This window comes from Cuculus canorus, chromosome 2, assembly GCF_017976375.1.
Source record: "Cuculus canorus isolate bCucCan1 chromosome 2, bCucCan1.pri, whole genome shotgun sequence".
NCBI lineage: Eukaryota > Metazoa > Chordata > Aves > Cuculiformes > Cuculidae > Cuculus > Cuculus canorus.
This window is the reverse complement of record NC_071402.1, coordinates 127,378,027-127,405,404: the sequence shown is the minus strand read 5'-3', so window position 1 is coordinate 127,405,404 and position 27,378 is coordinate 127,378,027. Positions and strand designations below refer to the sequence as shown.

Sequence of the window (27,378 nt, the reverse complement as noted above, 5' to 3'; positions counted from 1 at the left end):
GTGACCAATTCCCTTTTCTACCTCCAGTATTTCTCCTCCTTTAGAGTAGAGGTCACCACGAACTTAAGAAAAAGATGTTAAATAAGCATTAACCTGCTAATGTGTGGTTCATATATGTCCATTTGCAAATCAGCCTTGGGAATTCAGGATGTTGATTTTTTATGGTCAGTTAAGGATCACAAGGGCCATCATTTGATCTGGGTTTCTTGTGTCCCATGGACCAGAGCTAAGATTTTGCTACCAGATTATTCTATAAACTAATGTTGGAACAGCAAATTCTTGTAAGGGAGAGCCTTGTCCTTTAGTAACCCCATTTCAGCTCATTAAATCAGCATACAAAATAACAAAGAAATACAAAACAAAAGTAAATATTTTTGTACTAGGTACCTCAGCAGAATCAGCCATCACAGGGGAGTATGAAGGGAAAGGGAGCATTACCACACTGTTCACACTGGAAGAGAGCACATCCTTTGTGTCATCATTATCAACAGTGCTCCTGTACTTTTACTGCCACACTACAAAGTTCAACACAGATTTAAAACATTGGAAGGGATTTGTCTTCCTCAGCAGTATAGATCCATTACAGGCGTGCTATAGGGCTCACCTTAGCAAGATAGACTGGCACACAGCGAGGGTCACAACAGCCACATGCAGCACTATTGACCTTCTCCTGCCTATGGATGAATACTACCAAAGGTGCCATGGTTACTCGCAGAGCAGTGCCTCCAAGATACGCAGTTGTTCATGCCGCTTAACTTGAAGATAAATTAATCATGTTTGATGAGTAAGGTTTTAAAAAGTCACATAATACAATGTATATTATTTCATTTTAATATTCTGTCTTATTCAACATAGCAAAATCTTTTACCCAACCAAAAGTGGAAAGCACAGTTAAAAGCGAACCAAACAAACCACACATAAACCAATGCCTGGAACCCACAATGTCTGGAACCTACAATGTCGCAATCTTCCCAGAGGCTTTGCTGTATTGTGCTTTCTTCCTTTTCTATAGATGTAGTTTCTTCTTTCTACTCCTTCTGGCTGCAAAGATAACCTTCACGACACAACCCAAGGCACTAGCGTCATTCTGCTCCTGCAGCCAGCCAGACTGGAACAATAACAACAGGAGAGGTGTGAACTTCCTCCCTTTGGCTTAATAGGGTGTTAACTGTGAAAGCTAATGATTTAAATGCTTAAAAGAGGACTGTCATCACAGTTAACCATTTTGCTGCTGAACAGCAGGCAGGACATCTGTCCATCTCTACACAGCTCACCCTATACCTGAAAGGGACCTACAGGAAAGCTGGAGAGGGGCTATTCACAGAGGCTTGTGGTGATAGGAAGAGGGGGAATGGGTACAAACTGGAGAGGGGCAGATTTAGACTAGACATAAGGAAGAATTTCTTCACCATGAGAGGGGTGAGGCACTGGCACAGGTTGCCCAGGGAGGTTGTGGCTGCCCCATCCCTGGAGGTGTTCAAGGCCAGGTTGGATGGGGCCTTGGGCAGCCTGGTCTAGTGGGACGTGTCCCTGCCCATGGCAGGGGGGCTGGAACTGGATGATCTTTAAGGTCCCTTCCAACCCTAACTATTCCATGATTCTATGATTCTTTGGCACCCCCATGGCCATGCCAGGACAGAAAGCCAGCTTAGCTCCTCACCACTGCTGGCTGTCCTGCACCTCCTCTACTTCCTGTTCCCTCTCTGTACGACCAGAAAGCCTTTGGGATTTGTGGATTGCCAAAGCATTACTCTTAACCTGACTCGGTTTGATGACACAGTTGACAAAAGAGTCCCCGGGCAGCAGAGAATGCGGCACCCTATGAGCTGGCGCTGCTGCCAGACCCCTTGTGCCACTCGACTCCAGCTTCTGTCCTTGAGCTCGCTGTGAAGTCCCACTGCAGGGCCCGGACTGCCTGCCTTTGGGGGCATAAACATGGCCCTTGGCAGACATGCAGTTCACCTCTGCACTACCCTAGGCTGCTCCCAAGACTGACCTTGTTTAGCATGTTGCAAACCCTCAGGCACAGCCTCGGGAGCAGCCGGAGTGCGTGGGATCCCAGCTGCACAAACACTGCCAGGCTCACCTGCACAGTGCACAGGCTGGATGAGGAGCCCACTGTCCCCACAGCTGTTCCAGAGGCAGCTCTGCTCACCATAAAAAGCTCCGACACCCCTTAGGCTACATCTCATGTTTTCAGTGATGCTCCTTCGTTTCAAATGAGGATGTTCATTTATTATTTACACTTGTTCTTTAACCTGCTAACATCCTAGAACATCAAACTGCTCTGCCCTTGGTAAGACTTCAATCCTTTCAGCTCTGTGTGATCAAAATTCAAATATGCATCTCTTTTTTCTAGCCAGTAGGCAAAAGGAATCTATGTGTCCTCCACAGATAGGAGACACACACCATCTTGGAAGTAGTAAAGAGGCTATCAGAAGAAGAACTTTGTTTATTTGACAAGAACTTTGTTTATTTGACAAGCCAACAGATTGCCACTGTCTCATCCTTGCTGGATGGCTATAGCCTGTTTTTCTGTTCCTGTCAAACCATCACTGTTGAAAAGACCTCAGGAATCTGCAAGAGCCTCAGGAGAAGGCTCCAGTGCTCTGAATTGCCAGCAGCCTGCACCAGTTGATTTATATTCAGCTGTTGGGAAGATCTCGCAAATTCTAGCATTCTCCTATCACAAATGTTTTTAGGCATGTTTCTTTTCTGGGGTTTTTTTTTTTTTCCAAAGGAAGTTGCAAGCATGAAGCTTTTCAGAAACAAACAGCAAAAAAAAACCAAACCACCACATTTATTTTAAATCACATCATTCCAACCTAATTTCATGATTTTTAAAAACTTTATAGTTATTTTAAGCAATGCAGCTTGTGGTACCTCTTGTTATTCATTGTGGAGGGCATACAGCAAGCTCTAGAGAGGCTGGCTCCTATGGCTTCTCTGAGCTGTTTGACAGTGTTATAATGTTTGCTGATGCTTATTAATTTATCACAGTGGAAAAAAATTAATAGCTCATACTTATACCACTGGGGAAACTAAAAGCCAGATCCTCTAGCTTATGTAAGGCACTAGGCACTCTGCAGTGGAAAGGAAAATGAGCAGCAAGTAAACGTTTTCCACACTTCAGATTTGGGGAGCATTTTAAGCCAGACCAAGTCCTCCAGCACTCCTGTATTTTCCAAGTCCTATTTCCAAATAAAAGGGGAGAACCTACTAGCACTGAGTACCTCCTAAACACCCTAAAGCTGCATATAAGAGACAGAGCTAATCCCAGGAATACAACCCTCCAACTGAGAATTGGCTCCTTATTTACCGTGAAACTGTAATCTTTTCACAGAAATTACTGAAAAGAGAAAGCTTTTTAAGCTCATCCTTAACATGTTTCCTTTTATGAGCAATACAAAAATTGCCTTTGAGCTTTCTCATTCCTTCCCACTATTTCTGCATATATATATGCAAATTACTGTACAGATTTCCCGTCACTGAGTACACTACATATCTCTGAAACAGCTGGCAGGCCCCTGGGGGGATGGTACCCAGGCAGCTGTGCAATCAGCTGAGTAAATCAGCTAATCAAAGAAACAAAGAAAATGCAAAAATTATTATTAAAGACTGACTCCCCGCTTACAGCATTGTTCATCACCTTTGTATCTAAAAAAGCACAGCAAGCATGGGATGGAATAAAGTTGCTTGTAAATTGCGGAATGAACTATTGCACAAGTGACAACGATGCCATTTTCTCTCTAACGCTAATCTGGGATTCATGATATTTATGCTTTGTAGTTTAAATCAATTTAATATAAATTAATCCAGCATTTTATTTCATTTTAAAATGACAAAAGCATGGAATGTAATGTTAGTTTCATAACTGATTTCTGTATGTAAAAAATGGTCATTAACTTCTCCTTGACCTTAGGTGTAGAACTAATATTGAATTTGCACAGAGGGTACTCATTATGCTGGTCTAGTTTCCACACAGAAAATTAAGTTCCCAAGGGTCTTAGTGCTACAAGCTATTTTTCAGAGCTCAAGTAGGGAACAGGACTCTCGAAAATGATGCAAAAACATTTCCTCTCATTGCAGAGTTTATCAAAAGGAACAGATAACAGCAAGCGTAGGAATCTGCAATCTAAACAGAGCAAAACCAGTGTGGTAAGAAAGAAGGCTGACAGATGTAAATTAGGTCCTGCTGATCCACACACCATTAAGGCACTGTTCCTTTCCACTGCATCTGAATGACCACACGAAGGACAAACCTCAGTTTAAACGAGATTCAGGGTACGTTATATAGCCATTGTAAATTAAAGAATGAGCACACCAAGTAAAACCACTGACACTTCCCAACTCGGTGAGATTATGACCAGAAGCCTTCGCTACTATTCTTTTCGCATTGTGGTAAACACTTTTTGTTAGGAAGTTATATTTATTTTATTTATTAGAACTGAAGCCTTTCATATGGATTTGAAAACCCATATTTCATCCAAGGTGGTGGTGCATTAGAAGAACATTATTTGTAAAACACCTCTGGCGAAACAAGGGAAGCATTTTTTAATGGATATTCAACTACTGTTGATTCCTGTGGCCACAGGAGGTTTGGTTTTCAATGCCTGGCACTTTGTGATACCTACAAAGGAAAAGCCACATTTTACACCCACTGTGAACTTATAAACTCATACCTTTTTTTATCAAAAAGAAAAAAGTGGAAAATGAGCTGCAAACACTGTAGGATTACAACAGACAAAAGCAATGTTCTTTGTAGCAATAGCAGCTCAAGGAAAACCATTAGCTGAATGCAGAAAGCTTTAACTTTTACTTCATAATTTTAGATATTGATTCTCATGTGTATGATATTTACATATTCTTTTTAAATCAAGTGGCAGTGAATGTATCTATACCAGCATTGCCTGAAATGAGATGCTGGAAGGGTGGAGAAGAACCCTCTACACGATCAGCAGGGACAGGAAGTGTGATTGCTGGGAAATGATCAAACAAGGAGGTACAGGCAGTCACCGAGCAGGCTGGTGCAAAGTGAAACATCACTCTCTATTCCATGGAAACATCCTCCGGGCATGGCCAGGAAAGGAGCAGGAAACAAAGAAGACTCTGAATAAATAAATTCTATGAACTCTCTGTAAATGCCTCTCCCAAAGCACTGGAAACAAAACATTCACCTGGGAACTGTTCTTATGCACAATTATTGTCTTCCCAGCCCTACTATGCAATCCCATATGTGCTTAACATCTGTCACCTATACAGCTATTGTACATTGCTCATCTCTTCTATGCCAGTGCCTTACAGATCACACAGAAAAAACTATGCCCAAAGTTCTGCAAAAATCGCAAAAAGCACATCATAAGCTGCCAAAATCCCTCTTGGTGTAATTCCCACCAGAGAGCTCTTTTTCTCCTTTTTCCAAGGCTGAGTCCATTCTGCTTTACATCAGCTATTGAATATATAGAGGCTGGTGAGCATAACTGTGTAGTCCATTCATTGATGTTGCCTTGATTTTGCCCAGGCCACTTCTCACTCCCACCATTGCCCGGTGTGGGCACAAAGCAGGTGGTCACAGATTCAGCCATGGCACAGTGGATCTGTGCATGTCACACAGTGCTCCTGACCAGCCAACACAGTGAGCACCATTCCTCAGGGCTAGAAGGGGTCTCATCCTACCCTTTTGAAGCGCTGCCAGTTTCTTGGTATGCCTGATCTTAGGAGTAATAGAAGAATCCCCTGAGATGCAACAAGGCAGTAGTACCTAGGGTGGACATTCCTTTCAATAAGGCATAAAAGTTTGAAAATGATCACTTAAAGAAGCTAATGTAATTGCCTCCCAAGGTCCAAGGAATAAATTCCTTAAAGCACAATGTAATTTTAAAATATTCTTAACTGTGTTTTCAGGTGCAACTTTTATTTTGAACCGCATTTCAATGGGCAGAGGGAAACTAGAGATAAAGTCATCAAGACCTATCAGAAGCGTGACACTCCTGCATCTTTACTTTGAGTGGCCATTTCTCCAGGAGGAATGCTATCAGTAACACTTGCAAGAGAACTCTTATTCCATACATTTTGCTAAGTTCAACCCTTGCTTTACAGAAGTGGATGCTTGGAGGAACTGCAAATTGTAATGAAAGAATTCAAGTAAATAAACCCACTACAAAGATACATATGAGGATGTAGAAAAGCAGTAAGATCCTACTAACAATAACCTTTTCCTACCCTTCAAACCTTCTCAATTTTTCCACAAGGTAAATTGCACACCTCTCTGGCACATGACTGCCACTTTATTCTGTAAACAGAAGCAAATTTTTCCATCCCTCTTTATGCTCTTTTGGAGTGGCACAAAATAAGTCATAATAAACTGTCCATATTTCATGCCAGAGACATTGCATATCTGCTTTTTTACAAAACCTGTAAAATCAAAGGGTACCTAATATGTTTGAGATCTAAACAAAATACTGAACTGCTCCATTCTTGAACAATGTTTGATCATGTATCTGTAATCTAACTTTTCAAGTATGTGTACAAATCTAATTCAAATTCATAATGATTTCTATTGTCTGTATAACAGCTCAGTTCTACAAGTAAATAAAATTAATGATATAACAGAACATTCATGTGCATGAAATGGCAAAGGTTTTGCTAATTATTGTGGAGTTAAGTTACCAAGAAATCTCACAATAATCTGTGCTACTTGGGGAAAAGGGCTGAATGGTAAAGATGCAGTTTCCTGAGTTAACTAAGATGATAAAACACATTAATACTGCCAAAAGGGTCTTACTGGGCTCTTTCCCATTTCCATCCACCTCCCCATCCTGATAACGAGTTGCCACCCTCCCTTTGTGCCAACTCCAGCACGTGCTGCTGCAATACTGCATGCTGCTCTGGCTGCCCCATCTCAAAAATAATATAATACATGTCGCAAAGATGATCAGATTTAACGGAATAGATTTGTATGAGGAATGACCAGTGATTTAGCCTGGAAATGAGCCAGCTCACAGGGGTATGATGGAGGTGCACAAAATCCTGAATAGTATGATGGCAAAGTGGTGAATAATCCATTCTGCCACCAAAGAGCTATATCACAACAGAGTGAGTGTTGTGGGGAATGTGTTAAAAACAAACAAGAAAAAAAAACGCTTTTTCATACCACACTTAAGAATCACGGAACTCACTGCCACAAGAGATGGTGAAGGTCAGGACTATAAGCAGGCTTAAAAAACAATCCACCAAATTAAAGTAGTAAAGGTCCTCCAAGAGCTACCCAAAACAACAGCATGGCTACATCAAAATCCCTCTAGCACAGGCTGGTAGATGCTGAGTACACACATCAGGAGGACTGTTTGTATTTGCTGTGTTTCACTGCTCTAAGCATCCCCTACTCATCACTCACAGTAGGATTGGAGCTGGATGGACTTTTAACCTGACCCAGCCTGGCTGTTCTTATGTTTTTAACCAGGCTGACATTGCCTGGAGTGTGTTAGAGCCGAGTCACGCAATCAGCTCTGACAGCAGTGCTGTAGAGGTGGCACAGCTTGCTTTTCATTCATGTTGCCAAAGCTCAAGCCCCAGTGACTGCTTCGTATTGAATCATCTGCCTAAAAATAAAAATACTAAGGAAATCACACAGGCAGTTAAGTCCTGGCAGAAGCAATATAAAAGAGGGAGAGAGTGAATATGCATAGGTATATGTCAGAACAGGGTGCAGGAAACCCATGAGATCTCAAATATAAAGTTAATACATTGCAAATGTAATATTATTATAAATAAAACATAAATGGCCCATTTAAAAAAATCAATGGAGCTTGTCAATTTAAGAATGGCACAACTAAAAAGTATCTAACTATATTACGGAAATATAAATATTGTTCTTAAGAGGGAGGAAAAGCAGACACAAGTGTTAAGGCCTTTGTGGTGGCCTTGCCCCTCACAGTGGGCAGGAGAAGCACCTACAGCCCTGCCACTGCACTCGCAATGCCTGGGGAGAATCTGCTGTAATCTGCTGTTGCCCTCCTCCTACCTGATCAATACTCTGTTAGCTATCATCTTAATTAGCTCCTGTATTCAGAAACACAAAGACCAGAGTCATGCTAATGACCCTTTACATGAATCAAGTTATAGAAATTCCTTTATGTACAAAGCTAAAGGAATTTGCTGGGTAATGCCATGGGGCACTGCTAGCTTGTTTGCTTCTTGTTTGTAGATGGGATTTACACCAGTTCAGAGCACATACCTGACAGTTTTTGATCCATTCAGATGTAGCTATATAGCTACCAACGGCTAAAGCCTCCAGCCTTAGGCTATTTGCTGCTTTTTATCCTTGTTTTAGTTACCATCTCTAACACATCCTAAGCCAGGACAAGCAATTGAGATAAATGCCAACCCCAGTAAACCTTCAGATGAGAGGATTCATTTCTGTGATGTTTCAGCGCATTTGTGGAAGCTATCAGAAACCAGCAAGGTATAAATAAACACAACAATTCTAATGCCAAGTGCCTATAATTAATAACAGTCATCTCCTGCTCCAGTTACTTGATTCCAAAGACCTTTTACCAAACCAAGGAAGGCAGTATTTAATCTATTTATTTTTAAGTTTAAGCTAGAACAATTGTAATGCATTTTTGTAAGCCACAGAGAAGTGTACAAGTTAATTTTCCCTTCTTAGGTCACCGTTATCATGAGAATTCATTCTACTGGAAAATAAAGGTGCTTTCTAGTCATCAATGTTACCGAGGTCCATCAAAGCTTCAGGATTACAGATATTAATTGTATCCTTTTTTCAGATTTATTTGCATAAAAGGTAAAAATTCTGAGGGCTTCTCAAGTACCTCTCCATCCACTTATACCTTGCTATGGGAGTGGGATACATGCAGTGCACATCTGAAATATGAAAACAGAGCCCTTTTCCACAGCGTAAGTTTTCATTTTTCAGATTCTGCATTTTTCCTTCAGCCATCTCCAGTTTAATATGTTTCTCCTGTTCTTGCATCCCACAACAAAAACAGAAGAATACCTCTTCAGGAAAGGCATTCCCCCCACACCCTACTAACTTTTTATTTTCTAGTAGCCGAAATTCAGATCAAGTCAGCTCCTGTACTAGCAAGAATTTGATACTCTGCCCTACCCCACAGCAGGCTCAGGTCTCTACCTACCTTTTCAAAGCATTTTTTTCAGTAGATACACTGTCTAAATCTCTGAAACAGTCATTCTGGCCCAATAACTCAAATAGTTCTCATTAACAGTACTTATATACATATACTAGATAACAAATCCAAGCTTCATTTAAACAAAAATCCCGGTAACCAAAGGTAATGTTTTCCCCCTCAAAGCAAAGCAAACCTTCCTAGTTGGACGCTCTTCACTTCTTGTAGAGGGAGCTGTGGTGTTTGTGTGCTTGCATAGCACTCTTCATGCAATATAGCCTAGTGATTGCAATAATACTCCCAGACAAGTAATCAGCCGTCTTTTCTACTACAATTAAATCACTGTGAAGTGCCCCTCTAAGGGCAGAGGTATATCCAGAAATTAAAGTAATTCAGGAACAAATTAGACAGTCCTTGCATTAAGCAAAAAGATGTCTTTTCTCTTTTTTTTGCTCATACTGTAGCATTAACCAGGTATGTAGAGGAAATATTTTCAAACAGTAACTTAAAAACCGGCAAACCATCAAAAACAGTACAGGAAATTCTGAATAACAGCTTTGGGTTTTAGTCTGCCGATCTTTAGGAAAGCTTTTGATTAATGAACTGATTACTCACTGGAGGCAGGTTCCAGCCAGCAGGTTAGGACCGTGCCTGTTGCCTGTGCTCCCCACTCATGAATACAGGGTGGATAAGACAGGCACCCACGCCATTCACACCAGCCTGGAGGCCAAGCAGGGCAGCTGGGCTAATAGCCACGTTCCACTCTTTTCATGCCAAAATAAACTCTTTGTTGCTTCATTTCCTGGAATTATATGGAGTCTTTGACAGGACTAGTAGAATAGTATCTTTGAAAGATACCACGGCTTTTAGCTCCAAAAGTACTTTCTCTGAAACAGGCTTCACTTCACCAGGCACAGCACACCATAGCTGGATTGCAAATAGTAATTGCTACACTGTGATTTTAACCATTGGCAATAAAAAAAAAAAAAGGCATAATAAACCTCCCTAATTTACTCTGCTCCTACTGTAGTAAAGGCATTAACCTAAATTAGACCTCACAGTTATGTCTGTTCATGTAGCCATTCTTTACAGTCATCCAAGATGAGGCATAAAGAAATGCAAATTTCAACAACAAGTACGCACTGGTTAAGATGATTAAAGAGGTATCTTTTGTTCAGATCTAAACTGATATTGTAAGTGCTTACATTCATGGATCAGGAAGGGTTGGTGAGCACTTCAAAGCTCAGGAGCTTTGTTTATTTAAGGCTACGATTTTTAACTAAAATATTTCTACCTGCTCAATGTGGGTTGCAATTACACTAATATAAAGGAGACTCCAAGAGCTATCTTCCTTTCCCATTTTCATCTCCTGCAGCTCATTCCTAACCCAGCCCCCATCCCATTTTCTACTGACACAGCTGGTTTACGTAGCCATCCACTAAAAGGAAATGAGAGGCTAATTCAGGTTAAAATCAACTCTTTTGAGGAATGTCATTTTTATTTATTACCAGCAGCAGTATTAATATTTACCAACACAACTGCTGAGAAGCAAGAAAAGAGATTTCTTAGAACCGTATAAGCACTAAATAAAAAGGTATATGGCATCATACTCTCAGCCCTTTTTACAGCAAAACAGCAGAATACCTTGAGCCCTTCCTTAAAATACACTGATTTTCTCTGCACGGAACCAGAACAGAAGCATTTCCATGTTCGGCTGCTAGAATTCAGGTGCGATTAGGGTGATACCAGGTAAGGGCAAGCAGCTGAGGGGTGTTAACATCATAAACTACTGTAGTAGTTTCAGAAAGAAAGCTATTACATTGAAGCAATTTAGGTCTGAATTCACACTTAGATTTGTGTTTACCTTCTGCAGATTTACATTTACAGATGACTGTGGATCTAACCTATCGGTGCTTCTATTTCCAGACAAACGTGCATCAAACTGTGTCTATTTTGTAATACTTATATTTTACAAGGAAATATTTGCAGTTATGCCAGCCACATCTTGTGGTGCTTCCAGTTTAAGATATCACATTGTACGTAGTGTATGTGCTGTATGTAATAACTTCTGTGCTGTACTTTTAAGCCACAGATAGAAAGATAACAGATAATAGGACACAATATTAACAGGTCAGAAAATAGCTCAAAAGATCCATGATGTCAATTTCTAGCAAAATCACCGAAGATCACAAGAGAAGCTCAGTGAAAATACTGCAAGACCTCAATAGCTTCCAGAACACACCAATAATTAAAGTCAACTCTACCTCCGTTTTAGTCCAGAAACACATTCAGCTCTCACTTTGCCACAGACCATTTTCCCTGGCTGCAGACTAACTGTGTGAAGACACCAGAGGGTTAACCTGTCTAGAGTCAGATCTGTCAGGTCTGGTCAAGCGAGTTTTGTCAGTCCCTGTGCAGTGCCCAGGAAACACAGCTCCTGGCTTCCACCCCAGCTCAACAATGCAGCTCCCTTCTGAAAATGACTGTGCTACTAAACCCGGATGGAGCTGAGATAACCACATATTTCAGTGCTTTTGCCTCTTACAGCATTCGCTGTAAATGTTTGTACCATCAGAGATTTTCAATTATTCATTTGCCTTTCCCCTTCTACTGCCCTGATAACAGAGACTTGCCTCCACAGCCATCCAGATGAATAGACAAGTTTTCAGGAAAGTACATCCTCATTCACAAAGTTGGCCTTTTGCTTTAGTATAAAGAAATATACCTGACCAGGCAGGTAAAAGACAGTGAAGATGGCATGAGATACTGAGCCATAAAAGAATACACAGGTAAATTACCAACTTGATTTGATTAAATGTAAGTCAAATAAACATATGAGTTTCTATTCTAAAATACAAGCCCAGAGAAAATAGTGACACGTGCCAGAAAGAGACCTAAGTTCACATTCAACTGTAACAGTCCAATTTTATCAGGTACGTCGTTAGACTTAATGAGCTAGGTGAAGCGAAGCTTGACAGTAATTGCATTGTACTATATACATAGATTGTCCAATGACAGAGGAATGAGGTCATGATCTTTGCTTCCCCATGTTAATAAGACAGGAATGACAATTCAAGTAGTTCAATAAATAACAAAAGGGAACAACATTACAAAAGGCCCTTTAAATTCCAGCCTGACTTACCTGACTTCCTTGCTTTTAAGGCAATGACAGCAGCCAGTTCTCTCTGTACCTAAAATGCCAGGAAACAAAAGGATGGTTACACTTACTAGCACAGTCAAACAAAACAATATGCAACACTGCTAAGATACAAGCTATCAGTCATTTTGAGAAGTCAACTGCACATGAAATTATGCAGGTGCTTGGTTTTGAAGCTACACTCACTTTTCCTAGTAAATCTATTTCCTTTTCAGCTGGGAGTTCTGTGACAACTATTTTTTTCTCCCACTTTAATTTCATGTAAATACTGCACATTCCTTAGGGAATGGGCAATTCAGTAGCCCAACCTGTAATTTATTTGCACAGCGTATATCTCTTTCGCAAGCACACACTTAAAGCTTCTTCCTTTCCTTGTTAAATGTTTGGTTTGCTTCTGCTAAGCACACTGTAATGCTAGATTTATTGTGTTACTACAGGAGAAGCGAGTTCTCCATGCTGAGGTTTGTCTGAGGTTCATGTACATAATTGACACATGCTTTTTGGAGCTGCTGGGAGGAAACAACCTCTCCTCATAGCATGGCTGCATATTTCAGGACCAAAATCTAGCCTGAGGTTAACATGCAGAAGTAAAAGCTATCAAATTTCTAGGCTCTTTCACTAGCCTGTGATGAAACACCCCTGCCATGCTAGCCAGTTCCCTTCCTTAGCCTCCTTGCCTCTGCATTTTCTGCATTCTTTATATTTTTCCCTATAATCTCTACCCTATTAGCTACAGACCCTTTAGCCAGCTCCACCCTGCATCCGCTTCCTTCCATAACTCTGTTCCTTTTTCTACTAGTAAAATTCTGTATTATATATTACTTTTATGCTTTATACTTTCTCACGGCCATCGTCTGTCCCACTGCAGCTGCTTCAAGTGCCCTGCACTTGATCTACAGCCTCCTCCTGCATAAACCTCACTTCTTCCCTTCCTCTGCTCCATCCATGTTCTCATACTCTTCCGTACACCTCCCAGCTTCTTCCAATTTCTCTTATTTTACGAAGAAAGCATGTATTTAGTACTAAAAAAAATTATAGTACATTCCAACTATTTTTCTGGGGTTGTCTTACCTCTCTGTACAAAGCCTCCTGCAGTGTATACTAGCCATCTTCTCCAACCAAACTATGCAAAACTCAAGGCCATTTTGCAGTAGGAGTTTTGACATCCAGTTTCTAAGAGCATGTGAAATTTAAATCATCATTCCCAAGACATGGAGTATGATTACAATAAGGCACTAAGCCCATGAAGGATCCCTGAAGTGATACAATTACTAATGACTGTTAACATCCTACTCTCACGACTCTGAAGAAAAGTTTGAAAATGCAAACTGAGAATATATAATGTTATTTTGCTCTGAGCAGAAAGACAGGCTTCAATGGTTGCTAGGAGGAGACAAAATTACTCAGTACAATGTCAAGCATCTGCTGATCAGATACTCAGCAGCCACCCAGAAGTAAGCTCTACATGTGGCAGAGACATACATCTGTCCTCTAATTGCGTATTTCCTTCTCTTTTGGCAAAGGACCAGGGAGCTTTTTTTCTTTGCTGTCCTTTGCAAGGTACAAGGATCTCTTCTACTTCTTGATGCTGCTCCACTGAGAGGGAGAGAGTTTTCTGCCACTCCAAGCAGGAAAACATGAAGGCAGTGCCACAGTTTTCTTAAATGTCATCCTGTTTCCAGCACAATTGTGCAAGCTGGCAGTATTACCTTCCCTTCCTTCCTTCCTGTACACTCATTCCCACGTCTGGAGAACTGTTAATCATGGTTAATGTAAGCATAAACTGCAAGTATGATGGGAAAGAAAAGTTCTTCTGTGGAAAAACAACTTGTTTGCAGCATTTAATATACATTAGTAATAATACATACAAGCTACCCAGAGCTAAAGTGGAATTTTCAATAAAAGCCCAATTTGTTTCTGAATAACAACAGCATGATTTTTAGTGGCTAAACTGCTCAGACCCTCTCCCTAAATTAAACTCAACAGGAAGTACCAATGTTGATGCCCTGATCCTCATCTGTTCTTACAGGTTAGTGACAGTACCAAATGATGCACTGATGTCTCATCTTTATATTTTTGCATTTAATAAATACATTATCTCAAGATTAACTTTAGGAGACACTACGATCTGCAGCAGTTGTAAACATAACAATTAACTCCATCAATCAATCAAAAAATGCAAATGTCTCTGTGAGCGTAAAGAAAACCCCATCATCTCAGAAGAAAAAGCAGCATTGTGGCATTTTGCAGTTGTATTTGCAGTATTACTTCTGCTTGTAAAGTGGCACTTTTCAAGTCTGAAAGAGAGTGCTAACATCACAGGAAATAAAAAGCTGGTTTTCTGTATTTTGTTTATGTTATGCAAAATATCTCATTGTTTGCTGTATGCCAGGAATGCAGCTGGCATATTACCTAATTTGAGCAAAACCCTTCAGTTAAAACAGGAAGAAAAAAACCTTCCTCTAGTCTTAATAGTTCATCAAAGGGTTCAAACATTTGTTCATCAAAGGGTTTCACTCTGACATTCTGAGTTCCCTCTCACAGGACTCACTCAAATCACAAAGAATTGGTATTGCTGAGCATCCTGGATTTGCCTGGTGTCCCTACATTTGATAATCTATATGCTTTTGTCTATTTTAGCATAAATGCACTTGACATCTCTGCTGGACATGCAATTCCTATGCATCATTACACTGATGGAAATCTGTGTACAACATTCATTCCTCACTGCACACATGCTACACATTATCATACTTCTTCCTAATAGGATTTCAGTTACTGCCTGTTTGACAAAATCGATAGTCGCACATCACATTGCAGATAATAATCTGGATTCAAAGTAAAATACACATCCAAACAAGAGCTATGCCTATCATAATAAATTGAGATATTATATACAAAAAATTGGTTTATTCATATAGCTCGTTGCTACAAAGCTATTACTCCCTAAATAGTAACTCATTTCGAGTAGCATTAACAATGTCAAAGCTGATTCAGTTTAAAGCCCAGCTTAACACACAGTCTTCACAGATATATTATGAAAGTCTGAAAGAAAATATTTTGAGTGTTGGCATTTTAGCACACCTTAATCAGTTTTCTTTTTGCAATATTAAAGAGCAAGAGTGTGCATACAGAATGGCACCCACTTATATTTCTACATAATTAAATACAAACTGCATATTTATGTGGTGAATCTCCTCATCTTCAAAGGACAGAGGTAGATTTTTTTTCAAAAGTAAATGACAACTATTGTTCTTCTCTTATCAGTGAATCTGGTCATTTTATCATAGAAGGCATAGCTGTGCATCTAGTAGACAGTGCATACCACCTCTATTTCTTTACAAACTCATTTTTCTGCCTATAGTAGTCTTTTGTGAAAGGGCATTCTAGATGTCATCATGCCAAATAGGACCTCAGATTTAGAAACAAATTAGCAATCCTTATAGAACCTCAAAATGAAATCCTGCAACAGAAAGCTCTAAACAGCAGGGGTTTGAAAAAGAAAAGAGTCTAGTTCACACTTTTACATCTCAAGTCATGATAGTTTGATGGGCTCTAAATAAAAATAATAATGGATGATGCCTTAAAGTACAAGAAAACCGTATTTCCTAGACTGCATTAACATCCCGATATTCTCTTCTGTGCTTTCACGAGGTAAGGTAAGAGCTTTGCAGTGAAAACGCTCATAGCTATCACACTGTACTCTGGTTTTAGCAGACAAGACATTGAATATTGAGCTGCTCTTTGGGACATGACATGGGATGCATGACAGCTCTGGAATGCTTCTTTAAACCCAGGAGTAATCATTGCATTTTCTTAAAAATTCATGACTAAAAAGATTATCTGATGTAAATGTATTTCAAATGGCACTTTGCACTGCTTGCATGTCAGCTGCCTTTACAATTTAAGTCTGATGGTGTTGTCAGTGCCTTATTGTAATGGAACATATGATATGAGCATATAATTCAATATGCTCCATTCAGTTGTCTTGACTGACTCTGCTTCTTCCATCACAGAAGAAAGCATAAAGAAAAAGTGAGACTCGCAATCAGTTAATTCTTTATTTTTTGTATCTGACTTTGCTCTTAAAAGAGGTGTATTCCATACATTATGTGTATGGAATTATATGTATGGCATACACGGGCAAATTAGGATGATAAAGAAACATCTGCACTTTTTTCCCCCTGCTACCCTTCCGACTTGGCATCATTCACCACAGCTATCACTATTATCTTCTACAATCTCCATAACCATTGTTTAAAACCAAGAGTGCACTTCCCTAACTAATCAGTTCTAGACTGGCTGAATCATCAAAAAGAAAAAAAAATGTGCAGTGACTGTGAAAAGTGGAACTCTACAAGAGAAACAACACCTGACAATAAAAAGCAGTAGGGAATAAGCAGTGAGAGAAAGGCCAACAAAGAAAGTTAGTCTACAGCAAAGAATAAACGGCGAAGAGAAGAATTCACCAAACTTGTACAGATGCCTGTGTCTGTGCTAGTTACTCTATAACCCCTTCACAGCGAGTGAATACCTTACCAGCAGAACCTAAGGTACGATTGTTTTTTCCCTAATGCAGACTTCCAAAACAAATCACATATTCAGGATCCTAAAAGTTCCTATTTCCACTTCCTGACTGTAAGGAGTGCCTGGGGAAGCTAGATCAGATGTAGACACCCGCCATATGGCCGCTTATATTTAGGTGAAGCGAGTTCCGCTCCTTGAAACAGCTAAAAAGAGTTATAGAGTTTATAGAGTTACAGAAACATATAATTAGGCCTTACATGCATGTGTACTTACATTTTTTTTCTGCACTTTCACACGCTAAGACAGCAATTTATATTTTAGGCACACAGACTCCTCCAATATTGCTGGATCTTCACAATCATTTTAGGTTTGAAAATTTGGAAATTTAATCCCCCAAAAAGAAAAGCAGAAGCACCTTTCTGACTTGACACAGAATGTTTTATTTCATTACAAGAAAAGCAAAAGGAAAAGTAGAAGAGATGGAGGCAGAATCAATGCCAATAAGATTTGATACTGCAAACCTGGAAATGTACAAAAAGATCAACTCTAATCTCTGACACCTTTAGTGGAGTGGAGATAAGAGGGTAGAGGTTCCGTTCTGAAGCACTAGTCTGAAGAGTATTGTGAACAGGATTCTGAATTATGAATGCTTCAAGGAAGAGTGATTTGATTCCGTACAAAACATGTAAACATTCAGTGAGCCAAAACCCAAGACAGTGTGAACAAATTTCCAGTCATGGCTAAGACCTTCACCTTTCGTTTCCAGCTGCTGCTCACAGGAATTTTTATTTCCAAACAAATCTTGAAGATGACAGTAAAAAAAAATTAAAAATTAAGAACCTGTAGCCTGGTGAGTCCAGCTCTCTACTGCACAGTGCAAGCTTGGGGTTCAAATTCCCTTGGGACACATAAAGGCCCTCCACAAACTCTCAGTGAGTATTTTAAATCCCATTCTACTGGAGGAAAAGCAATATTCCAGATTATGTTCCAGGGTCTTTCTTGACAGAGAAGTTCATATTCAGATGTCAATATTTGGCAGACTCTGCTTTGGTCTCGGGTCTTTTCTCCAGAGGTTAGACTAGAAAACCATTATATAAAGTCTGCACGGTTTTGTGAAAAATCAGAAAACGTAGGAGAAAAGATCAGTCTTTTTGACATTACCATGGCAATAGATGGGTCTCAGGCCATCTGGAGATGCCTAATTTTTCTTTAGCTAGTTAGCTACGGCAATAAAATGGTTCATTTAAAAAAAGCCCATTCATGTGCCCTGCTGCTGAAATCACTTAGGTTGGAGTTCAAAGGTTTGACCCTGCAAGCTAGATGAGAAGCACTCTGAACTATTACTCACATGTTTAAGGATATACATTTTTCTCAAGCATATCCAGCAACAGTTAGATCCAGTTCTTAAACTCACAAAATCACTTTGTTGAATGCTTCCCTTTTCTCAACTGATGGAAAAACATTAGTCTTCTAGTTTTTGAAAGGCAAAGTTTATGAGGGATGCTGGCAATGTTTTACAGAGCTGCTAGCTTTATGGGGTTTTTAAAAGATACAGCTTTCCATAGCTTTTTTTTTTCTATTTTTTTTCGTATTCTATGTTTTTCTACTTATGGAACACTGACATTCTTAGGTCTCCGTTAGTCTTCAGAATCAGGAAAAAAGGTAGATAGAACAAGGAATTTCAAAATATATATCCATATATTAAAAGTAATTTTCAAACACAAAATTTTGTGATCTCATATATTTAAAATTATTTTTCGCATAAAGTGTTGTGCGTACAGAAACACTGGCTTTCCAAAAATATTTACAAAATGTCTTTCATTGTCTTTATGAAATTAACACAAATTCTCATTCCCTTTTATTTTTCAGCAATTTCAAGAAAGTACTTTATTCATTTTGCTTAAAGCTTTTAACTGCATTTCTTTTTCACAACTTCGCTCTGCTTGGTTCACTTTCATCTTTGCACTTTCTCTCATGCCCAAAATAGAACCAGCATTAAATCCCTATTTTGCTGCTACCATGATTTAGGTGTAACATTCATAGAACCATACAGCCAAAGAATTGTTGAGGTAGGAAGACATCTCTGGATGTCATCTGATCCACTCCCCTGCTCAAAAGCAGGTCAGCTTGAGTTCTGAACATCTCTAAGGGATGTTCTCCAAGCTCAACGCTCAGTTCTCTCAGCCTCTCCTTGGAAGTCAGATACTCTAGACTCCTGATCATCTTCATGGTCATTCACACGATACACTTCAGTATGTCACACACCTCCAGCAATGGGAGTCCAGAACTGGATTTAGCACTCCAGAAGTGTCACACCAGCGCTGAGTAGAGGGGAACGATCCCCTACCTTAACCTTATGGAGGGCAACATCCTCCATAACATAGCCCAGGAGGCAGCTGGCGTTCTTTGCCATGAGAGTACATTTCTGGCTCATGTTCAAGCTGCTGCATGTCCAACGGGACCCCCAGGCCCCTTTCTGCTAAAAGAGCAGGCTGCAGCAAGTCCTTGCTTGGACTGATTTTAGTAGCTGTGGAATGGCACACTGAGCTTCCCCCTGAAGAGTTTCCCCTTTCAGAGACAAAAGTAGTTTGCATTACAAACACCTGCTCACTAACACCAAGTCTTTAATTTGAAAGGATCCAAAGTATGACAATATTTCAAACACAACCTGTACAAACTTTGAAGTAGTGACCTTACCGCAGAAGTGAGACGAGCAAGAATTTCAGCATTGGTTTCTGCTGTATCTTCTATTTTTTGATCAGGCCTTTAAAAAATAAAAATAAGATTTTATTATTGCTTTAATTTTGTTTCAACATCTTTTGATTCCTGGAAAGCAAGGAACTATGTAGCCACAGGCACTAATGCTTTTGAGATTTGGCATCAAAATGATGACTGCAACATGACAATAATTAATTGTGTCAGCAGCAACAGAGTACACCCTTTGTCCCTTGCTGTCAAGAACTCTTTCGATTGAACTAATAGAAAACAGTGAGAGAATTCTTCAGCTTTAAAAATATGATGAAGAAATGAAGAATGCAGGACCCTTTTAACTCAAGAGTTGCTTATCTGAATGCATATTTTGCTCTGCTAAAAACACATTCCAACAGAACAAAAGAGTTTTTCCTCTCTCCACCAACACTCAGCTTTGCTAAGGTGTGAGCAGCACCTTTTATGGAATGCAAGCTCACATAGATAAAAGCAGACAACTTCAAAATCATTAGGTGACACATGAAATTTAATATTTAAAAAAAAATATGTGAAATTGAAAACTATATAAGAAGCCATAAATCGGCAAACTAAAGCAACGACTGAGAACAATATTAGTTTGTCCTGACAATAACTCACAAGACAGAGACTTTATGCGCCTTTGCAAAAATGGGGCAGTGTAGGAAGAAAGAATCCTTCTAGAAACTGTCACAGAAGTCTGACTCACACGGAAAAAGCGACATAAAAGCTGCTGTGGACAGTATGGGGTATGACTATGGTTTTCTTTAAAAAAGTCTAGTTCCCATCACTAAAACATCTACAGACCTTTCAGAAGGTTTATTGACAATCAGAGGAAAGACACCAATATAACAGGGTTATCGCTATGGGAAGAAGAAAAAGAAAATGCCCTTAAGATCTTTACTTTTCAAGGTTTTCAAAAAGCACAGCATGCCAGCAAACAGAGCAGATATGCAAAACTACAGCTGGTGTAATAAACACGAATCCCAGGTATTAGTAGAAGCTTCTACCTTTGACTAAATTATTTAATTGCTCATATTCCTTGATATGCTTAAGAAGAGAACTGACAACATGCCTGGAATACGCAGCTGATATATTGTGGTTCTTACACCCCATGTCCAAAAATTTCTTTCCCTGATTAAAAAATTAAGGTCAGAAAGCACAGAATGACACATGCATTCATTTTGGGGCAAGCACATTCAGACCAAAATGGTAATTCAGATTAGAAATTACAATTGTTTTCACAACTGCCTTTTCTATTTGAAGAAAAATGTGATGTCACATTTTGTGTTATAAACAGCCTAAAAGAAATAAATGAATGCAGTTTCATTTACAAAGCCTGATTTATCCAGTCTTTCTCTTTATAATTTGGAATGAGAATAAAATAACTGACCTCTTTAGATGTCTATGTTTCCCTGCACATCTGATCTCTTCTGATCTCTCAGAATCAGGATAGGAACTGGTTCTTCTAAATTTTAGGCAAAAGATAGCAACTCAGTAGACGCAGGCACAGATGCAATCTATAAACCCAGAACAGCATATAGCACAACTATTTCCATCTTGGGCCTTTATCGCTTCATCTTCTATTTAAAAAATACTCCCAGTATTCATCTGCATATGAGCATCAAATCCTTCTGAAACCATCCATATACTAAAAATTGTAGTCAGCTCTCTAGAGTCAGAGAGGAAGAGTGCATAATGATACCCGTGCTGCTGGAAAAAAATAAGACTGGATACTGAGGAACAGAATAAGGACAGATATATATATATTTTTTTTTTCCAAAAGGGGCCAGACAAGGACCAGCAGGGCTGGTACCAAACAAGATCTACATAGCCTCAGCAAACAAGCCTAATGGCTCAGTGGTCTGTGGACTTAATAATCTGTTAAGCAGAGTGCAATGCAGGGATGTTTGCCCTAGATCTGCATGCAGGCGAGTCAGGTCCAGCACAATTACTATAGCATACTACATGAAAGCAACTACACTGCTTTCCAACCTACTGACAGTAGCAGCAACACAGCAACACGTCCTGGGCCTGGACGTCAACTGTCCATTACATATGTTTCTATGCTGACTTCACAGTCCACCTACAATGCCAATAAATGTTCCATGGATACCCAAGTGCTGTTTGTGTTCAGCAGAAGATTTCCCAGAGCTCCATAAAGCAGTAAATAAATGAATATCCCATCCTAGCTATTTGCAATAAAAACAAATTACTTTTAAGAATAGCTACTTTTCTGAAACTAATAAAATGTAAATTATTTCAGACCAGAGGATACAGAATATAGTATAAAAATTTTTAAAGGAAAATAACAATCAACATGAGAGAAAGAAAAAAAATCCCCTTTTAACATCGCTTCAAATAATTGCTTGAAATATTATGAGATACATTTCAGTGGTCTAAAGTACCCAATACATTCCTGAAATGTTCAGAGTTTAACAGTGGTTCTGGGAATTAAGTGGTGTTATGAACACCCCCTTAACAAAGAAGGAAATAGAAGTACACAAAGATCAAACACCTGATACGAAGCCATTGCAGTCACTGAAAAAGAATTCAGGAGGCATTGGATAAGAGCCTAAGTGATTGCTCAAGGCTGTAAGGAAGTCCATAGCAGCACTTTGAATAGAGAACTTTTCAATATTCAATAGGCTATTTCAGGCTATTTCAATATTCACTTTTCTATTCAAGCAGAATTGGCTGCAATTATTACAGGATATGAAATGATGCCAAGAGACCCCTGCATCAATCCCATCTCATTTGACAACATTTACAGGAGCCCAGTCCTGCTGAACACACATCATATCACCCTTCAGTTCAGTGTAAGCTGCTAAAAATCTGCTATGGCACATCTTGTTTTCCATGGTAGATATTTAATGAAGGGAATCTGCTAAGGTCAAAAGGCACTTATTCAGGGTGTTTAAGCACATCACAGGCTTCAGAACACTATTTTAATTGTAGAACTTACTATAATATTACTCGGCAACACTTCTAAAACCACATAGAAACAAATACAAATCCATCAAAAATCTGTACGACAAGTCAAGATTGGGACGTGTGTATCTGAAAGGGTTTCCAGAAATGCTGCTGAAGGAAATCACCAGAGCTGCTACTAACTACTCCAGTCTGCACACTGCTTCTGAAAGAGCAGATCCATGGTGCTTGAGAGAGACACACCGATGCATCCAGCAGTCCAGGCAAGCGCAAGGCTGCTGCACACCAGCCGTGGAGAAGAGAGAGCATGTCTGGCTCCCCAACAACCAGATGTTATCCAGTGTTGCCTTCTGGTGCGCAAGCAGGCATTTGCTTCTGATTTCATCAAAAGCAGGGAACCTAATTAATAAGGCAAGATTTCCTCTATCTCTATGTGCATAAAGAATTAATACCATCCACACAGTCTATGAAAAAACAGTCTATGAAAAACTAAGATAGAAAAATGAATACAGAAATATTAAACTACGAGAAAAACTGTGCTTCTAACGGTATGCAAAACTACCTTATACATTTGAGAAAAAACAAACACTCACTGCAAGGAAGAGTTTATAGAATCATCCTCTTTGTGAAAAAGAATATATGGATTTATTTGACCTGGATATGGATATCCAAAATATATGGATATCTTGACCTGGTCAGATAACTTGAGCAAACACCTCATCACATCTACTCCCTTTCAGACTGCATTTCTGTAATGTATTATTTGCATCAAGCATGAAGAATTTTGAAACTGAAAAAGCCTCTTTCCCTTTAATATCACACTCCCTTGAGAGTATACCATTACATAAAATTCAATTCCTTCAATATATATTTTTTTAACACAATCTGACATGTAAAGCCTCCAGAAAATAATTCTTCAGTGACAATATTCCCAAAAGGAATCCAACTTCAACTAAAATTTGAATAATGTGGGCAGGAAGGAGTTGGAAATGTACATTAATGAATAATTGTTCAATTCATGTGACAGGTATCATCCTCCACTAGAAACGACACTTGCATTGGAACGATAAAATAGCAAAGCAGACTGCAAAATAGTGGTACAAGATCAGCATGCAGGACACAGCTTCAGCTTGAACTTAAAAAGTCTTCAATCAATTTTCCCACCCAGCATCCTTCACATAAGACATCAATATCATAGAATCACAGAATAGTTTGGGTTGGAAGGGACCTTAAAGATCAACTAGTTCCAACCCCCCCTGCCATGGGCAGGGACATCCCACCAGACCAGGCTGCCCGAGGCCCCATCCAACCTGGCCTTGAACACCTCCAGGGATGGGGCAGCCATGACTTCCCTGGGCAACCTGTGCCAGTGCCTCACCACCTTTACAGTGAAGAAATTCTTCCTTGTGTGTAGTCTAAATCCACCCCTCTCCAGTTTATACCTATTGCCCCTAGTCCAATCACTACAAGCCATTTTTAACAGGCCCTTCCCAACTTTCTTGTAGCCTCTTCAGGTTCTGGAAGGTCACTATAAGATCTCCTCCGAGCCTTCTCTTCTCCAAGCTGAACAAGGCCAACTCTCTCAGTCTGTCCTCGTATGGGAAGTGCTCCAGTCCTCTGATCATCTTTGTAGGCCTCCTCTGGACCCATTCCAACAGCTCCATATTCTTCTTAGGTTGAGGATTCCAGAACTGGACACAATAGTCCCGGTGAGGTCTCACAAGAGAGGAATAAAGGGGCAGAATCACCTCCCTCGACCTGCTTGCCACGCTTCTTTTGATGCAGCCCAGGATACGGTTGGCCTTCTGAGCTGTAAGCGCACACTGCCGGCTCATGTTGAGCTTCTCATCAATGAGCACCTCCAACTCCTTCTCTGCATGGCAGCTCTAAATCACATCATTCCCCACCCTGTACTCAAATTGGGGATTGCCCTGACCCAAGTGGAGGACCTTGCACTTGGCCTTGTTGAACCTCATGAGGTTCATACAGGCCCACTTCTCTGTCCAGGTCCCTCTGGATGACATCCCATCCTTTCAGTGTGGCAACTGCATCACTCAGCTTGGTGTCATCTGCAAAGTTACTGAGGGTGCACTCAATCTGCACTGGTCCCAGTACAGACCCCTGAGGAGCGCCACTTGTCATGGATCTCCATCTTGACTTTGAGCTACTGACCACTACTCTCTGAATACAACCATCCAAGCAGTTTCTTATCCATATGACTTACTTATTTGTCTTTTTGATTCAAAGACTTTGTACGAGTAGTCATGAACTATGAAAAGTGGCCTGATTTGCAGTGATAGTGAGGAAAATCCCAGTTTCCACTGAAATCAAGATGAGATCACTCCAATATTTAAGGGAGAGACAAACTGCTCAGCACCAGCCTAGGCTGCAAGACATTTGCAAAAATATTTGAAGGTTTTCTCCCATATGAATCATCTACTTGAAGGATCGCATCCAGTCCCCTGTTCTACCCAATTTAGGTTCCTTTTCTCTTAGCTACACTCACTCAAACTGACCAAGTAAATGTGTTTTCAAGGGAATTCCCACTCCAGAACTGCCAATTTCTGTTTGGTGAGGGTGGTCAGCAGTAGCAGAAGGAACCAAGTTTCTGCCCTGAGCCATGCACAGAAATTACTGAACTGCTTCTACCAGCTCAACACATTTAAGAATCTGACTAAATGCCTGAATTTAAGAAATTGGGCTCTTGCAATAGCTTACAGGGACTTTGGTCTTTGTGCTCCTTTAAAATATTTCCATCAGACATTTATTTGAGAGAATGTTTCACATATCTAGTATGTGGAGAAGGAAGGTACTTACAGGAAAAAAGTTTTGTCTTTGACATCAAAGAGAATAAATCCTACTACTGGAAGATTAATAGTTCTCCATAGCGTTAAGTATCAGGTTTGAGACTTTACCATGCTAGAGATAATGAAAAAATTTAACCCAGTTTGTCTATCCAGGCCAGGTCCTGCAGATTTGCAAAGGTGTGTGGGGTCACAAGCCTCCGGACATTTCACTGACACCTTTTTCCTATATTTTGGCCTCTCACTGTGGCACAAATAACCACAGTTTCCTTCTAGCTGCTCTACATAAACAACATTTAGAGTACAGCTGTATCAGCACAGAGGGTGTATTAACATCCAATAGTTGGGTGGAAGAGGAGCTGTATAGGAAGCAAAATTGTTAAATGGCATATTCTGGAAAAAAAGGATAATAATGTGAGAGTAGAGAGCTCTGTACACGTAGACAAATACGCAGTAGCAAACTAAAATCAGTCAACTGAAGCTACCACATGCCTACCCATCTTTTCTATCCACTTCAGAGATGACCTTGACCGAGGACAAGGGCATCTGATCTGCTAGACAATCTGCTCCACAGTATACCTGCTGCCAAATTTATGCCAAACCTCCAAAATGTGAGAATAGACTCAAAAATACAAAGCCACTTTCCCAGGTAATAGAGCAAGGTAAAGTCAAACTTCTGTATAAGAACAACAATATTCCAAGAACCTCAAGTCAAGTGCCCTTATTTATCTGGGCATGCTGACTTTTTCAGATGTTAATCCCAATGCAAACCATAGAAAAGGCCATCTCTACAATACTTCTCTACCCCAAGAAGAAAGTTCATTTATTTGCACAGTGGTTTTGGGGTAAACAGTGTCATTATAAGCCAGCCTCTTTAAAAAAAGTCAGCAAAAGTTATAAAAATGTTGCATATGCACACTTACAGATCGCACATGTCAATCCTGGGGGGAGTCAATGGCAGTAGTTGAAGTAGGAGTTTCACACCATTCTTCCATCCTTCCTCTTTCTCAAATTCACAGAAAAGGTAGGTACATTCATCCGCTGAGAACTGGTAGAAAGCATGAGTGTCTTGAAAACAGAGTTGTCTGTCCACTATTAGAAAAAATAACATTAGATATTCTTTAAAGCCTTACTGTGTCCTCACCACATTCTGTAATGCACTTGACTTTTAACTCTCCACCACCAGACAGTGCAAACTCAGCACAGAAACAATCCTGTCCTCTCATACCAACCCAGTGCATTCAAACATGACAACCCCAAAACCCCAGTTTGAGGATCTCCAAGCTCCTGAGATTCAAGTATTAAGATTGCTGAGTATTTAACCAATTTGGGAATGAGTTTGGAATTAGGGGATAAAAACCTTTCTCTTGCTAGGTGTCTGAGCCTCAGTTTCCATCGGCTTCTTATATGTTCTCATTAGTGTCCAAATGCTAGTAAACAAACTTCAACAATGGGCAGCCAGCTTCTTCTCAAATTCATGGCTTCGGCTTCTCGATTTTAGAGTGGACCTGGATAAAATGATGTGCCAACTCAACAGTTGTCATCTTCCCTGGCATAACACAGACTGAACTGATGTCAAAGGATGGACCTCAAAGCTGAAAGCACAAGTTCCTGCTGTAGAGTCATTCGGTCCTGGTTGAGGCTGCATGATCAGACATACTGTCAGCGTAGTTGGAGCAGAAGAAAACCTTTAAGTATACCATCGGCATACATAAGCAGAAATCTTCCAGAACACTTCACCTTTCCACAACGAAAAAGGTTAAGTGTCTAGCGCAGAGCCCAAGGGGGGTTGTGATCTGAGTTAAGCTACCTAAACAGTCCCAGCAACAATGTCTATCAGATTTCCAGAAGGCTGCTTAGCAGTGTAATTATCACCAACCACATAAACTGGACCAAACCCCTGCACCTGGTGGGGAAGGGAGGGGCAGGGTAGAACCTGGCACCACAACTGTCTCAAGGAGCTGAATCCTCTCTCAATCCATTGTAATCTAAAACTATGAAGAACAGAGAGGAAGAGGAAATCGCTAATTGCTAGAGAAGTCATCTGGCGAAGCCACGAGCTGCAGTGACTAAACAGCTGCTGTCTTTT

The 27,378-nt window shown here is 40.0% G+C and overlaps 1 protein-coding gene across 1 annotated transcript in view; it reads right to left on the bottom strand.

The window, feature by feature from the left end:
* RAPGEF5 (Rap guanine nucleotide exchange factor 5) overlaps positions 1-27,378 on the bottom strand; it is a 164,929-nt gene that overhangs the window by 104,429 nt on the left and 33,122 nt on the right. The window contains exons 5-7 of the mRNA XM_054060155.1: positions 26,213-26,381; positions 19,528-19,594; positions 12,289-12,337 (exon numbers count right to left, since the gene is read on the bottom strand). Coding sequence (XP_053916130.1) covers positions 12,289-12,337; positions 19,528-19,594; positions 26,213-26,381 — 285 coding nt within the window. The remainder of the gene's footprint in view (positions 1-12,288; positions 12,338-19,527; positions 19,595-26,212; positions 26,382-27,378) is intronic.